This window comes from Limulus polyphemus, unplaced genomic scaffold (assembly GCF_000517525.1).
Source record: "Limulus polyphemus unplaced genomic scaffold, Limulus_polyphemus-2.1.2 Scaffold3715, whole genome shotgun sequence".
In the NCBI taxonomy this organism is placed as follows: Eukaryota; Metazoa; Arthropoda; class Merostomata; order Xiphosura; family Limulidae; genus Limulus; species Limulus polyphemus.
Window position 1 is genome coordinate 13,909 of NW_013669325.1, and position 3,294 is coordinate 17,202.

The following is a 3,294-nucleotide window of genomic DNA, read 5'->3' on the forward strand; positions in this document are numbered from 1 at the left end:
TTGTACAGCAGTTTTCAGACCATAAAAAGGTTTTGAAGAGTAGCAGTTTTAAGACTATAAGAAAGTTTTGTACAGCAGTTTTCAGACCATAAAAAGGTTTTGAAGAGTAGCAGTTTTAAGACTATAAGAAAGTTTTGTACAGCAGTTTTCAGACCATAAAAAGGTTTTGAAGAGTAGCAGTTTTAAGACTATAAGAAAGTTTTGTACAGCAGTTTTCAGACTACAAGAAATTTTTGTACAGAAATAACAGAAAACTGAGCTCACAACTGGAAATTACATTTTCTTACCAGTAGTAACAAAAAAAACACACATGTATGTATACACATTTATATACATGTATGTATCTATTAACAATTTTAGGCACTTAAGTATACATTCAGCATACAAACATTAATTACCACAATTATCTGAACCAAGTGTTGCATTATTGACAATCTCTTTAATATATGTTTTTGTCCCTCATATACTTTAGAGAGATTCTTTTTATTTGGAAAATATCATTGTAGTAACACCACTACCATATTCTTTTACTTTGGTTACTTTTTTTTTCATTTAATTATATATTTTTTATATCTTTTTTCTTTATCAATCATTCTTTTTTTGTGATAATATTTTCAGGATTCTTTCTATGTTTTTGCAACATACAAATCCATTGTTAAAATTATTTTACAACAGATATTCACAACCACAAACAAAAAAAGGAAATCACTGTAAAAGCAAGAAAAATAACAAAAATAATGTCATTATCATAGAATGACAAACATTTAAAGGTACAGCAAATCAGTGTTTTATAATTTTTTTAAATTCTAAGTTCAACTGTTTTATGATTAATGTAATAACGAGGATTAAGCCATTTTCACAGGAAAATAAACCACGGATAAACAGACTTTAGTAAGAAATTTTAGGATTGAATGTCGGATTGATAATAACAAATGAAATCTTTGTATTTTTTTCTTTCATTTTTCACAAAACACTTTAAAATGCTAATTTTCCAGTCAAGTAACACATAAAGCGTACTCCTTTTTTCACAGCTTTCATTACATTCTGGTACATCAGTAACAATATTTACTTTATAAAACTATCAGTTAACTTTCTTTTCCCTTCAAAATGTTGTTTCCAGGCTCAAATAATTTTTATTTTTGCTACATCACATATCAATAGTTTTTGTTTGTTATTTGCAAAGATCTGACTGTACAGAAAGAGTTTAAAGAAAAAGTCAATTACATTAAATATAAACTCTAAATAAAAATTTCAGTTTGGGTAAAATTTTGTAAAAGCAACAGTGTTACAAAGACAGTCAATTTTGATAAACTATGTACAAAATCTGTCAATAATTCAAAACTGTGTTGTGCCATTCGGAGATTCTAAGTCATCGACGCCACGATCGTGCCTCACTGTCTTCATCTTCTTCATCATCTCTCAACAAAATGTCTTCCTCTCCATCAAGGGTCTTGAATAATGGAGAAAAATATAATTAACTTCTTGAATATTTTGATTTTTATTACATTATTTACAAAGCCTATTTTATATATTTAATCTTCATCTGGAAAATCTATTTTCACAAATCATGCTATCTATATTTTTAGTAACCACAATTCTGAAAAATCATCAATTTTCACAAATCATGCTATCTATATTTTTAGTAAGCCCAATTCTGAAAAAATCATCAATTTTCACAAATCATGCTATCTATATTTTTAGTAAGCACAATTTTGAAAAAATCATCAATTTTCACAAATCATGCTATCTATATTTTTAGTAAGTACAAAAGCAACTTTTTTACAACTGCTTCTTATTTACAGAAGCATTTCAAGGTACAGTGCCTTTCGTGTTATGAATGACTAATGCGACTCTATTAAGCTCAAATCTGCTTAAACACAACCATTATTTTTAAAGCTGGTAAGTTTCCTTACTATATTTTCTTATAAAAGCAAGTTCTGAGTTAATCTTAAAAAATAAATATCCAATTCCTGAGAATTATGTTCAAAATGAGATTTAAGTTGTTGTATTGCTGCACTACGATAATCAGAGATGTGAAATCTCTTTATCCTAAGATTTCATTACAAGAAACTACTGATTCATATCTAATTTTATGTATTTCCATCTTTGGATATAATCATGGTAGTTCTGTTGAGGATTTATTTTTGATCAAACTGATAAAGTTAATATATCATGGTAGTTCTGTTGAGGATTTATTTTTGATCAAACTGATAAAGTTAATATAGGATCAAAACTTGTAATTGCTATGCCTATTTATTATTTTTTTGCTTAGCTACCATGGAACCAATGGTTTAAAAAAATGCACCGTTAGTTTTTAAACCAAATCATTAGATATGCTATCTTGATGACAGATTTATCATTTTTGTTTTAAAATTAAATGTAATGCACTTTTGGCATTTCAACAGTAAATATCCAGATTTATAGTTGAGTATGATTTTAGATTATCTGTCCTGAATACTATAGTGCATTATCAATATCCCAGTTGTAAAGTACGTGTATTATATAAACCAATATTTTTCTTGATTTCATTCTCATTCTGACAGTTTTGTTATCTACAATATTCAAAGTTAACTTAGTAATTGTTTGGTTAATCATAGGCTTCAGAAACTTATTTGTTTATGTAATAAAATGTAACTGTTTGTAATCTAATGAACTTAATAGTAACATCCCTCAAATACTAAACCAAGTTACCAACTCCCTTGAAATTTACAGTTTGATGTTCCCAAAAAACTTAGACAATGTTGTATTACGTTGTAATAGTACTTCTGTATGCAGGACAAAATCACAATATATGTTGTAATAGTACTACTGTACGCAGGATAAAATCATAATATATGTTGTATTAGTACTACTGTATGCAGGATAAAATCATAATATATGTTGTACTAGTACTACTGTACGCAGGACAAAATCACAATACATGTTGTATTAGTACTACTGTACGCAGGACAAAATCATAATATATGTTATATTAGTACTACTGTATGCAGGATAAAATCATAATATATGTTGTATTAGTACTACTGTATGCAGGACAAAATCACAATATATGTTGTATTAATACTACTGTATGCAGGATAAAATCATAACACATGTTGTATTAGTACTACTGTATGCAGGACAAAATCACAATATATGTTGTATTAGTACTACTGTACGCAGGATAAAATCATAATATATATTGTATTAGTACTACTGTATGCAGGATAAAATCATAATATATGTTGTATTAGTACTACTCTACGCAGGATAAAATCACAATACACGTTGTAATAGTATTTCTGTATGCAGGAC

General features: G+C 27.7%; 1 protein-coding gene across 2 annotated transcripts in view; it reads right to left on the reverse strand.

Annotated features, from left to right (window-relative positions):
- Positions 1-250: 250 nt before the first annotated feature.
- The window catches only part of LOC106469898 (RNA-binding protein 26-like), a 95,622-nt gene continuing 92,578 nt past the window's right edge, over positions 251-3,294 (reverse strand). For both annotated transcript variants that reach the window (XM_022398476.1, XM_022398475.1), the window contains exon 20: positions 251-1,450. In XM_022398476.1, coding sequence (XP_022254184.1) covers positions 1,370-1,450 — 81 coding nt within the window. In that variant the 3' untranslated portion in view covers positions 251-1,369. The remainder of the gene's footprint in view (positions 1,451-3,294) is intronic.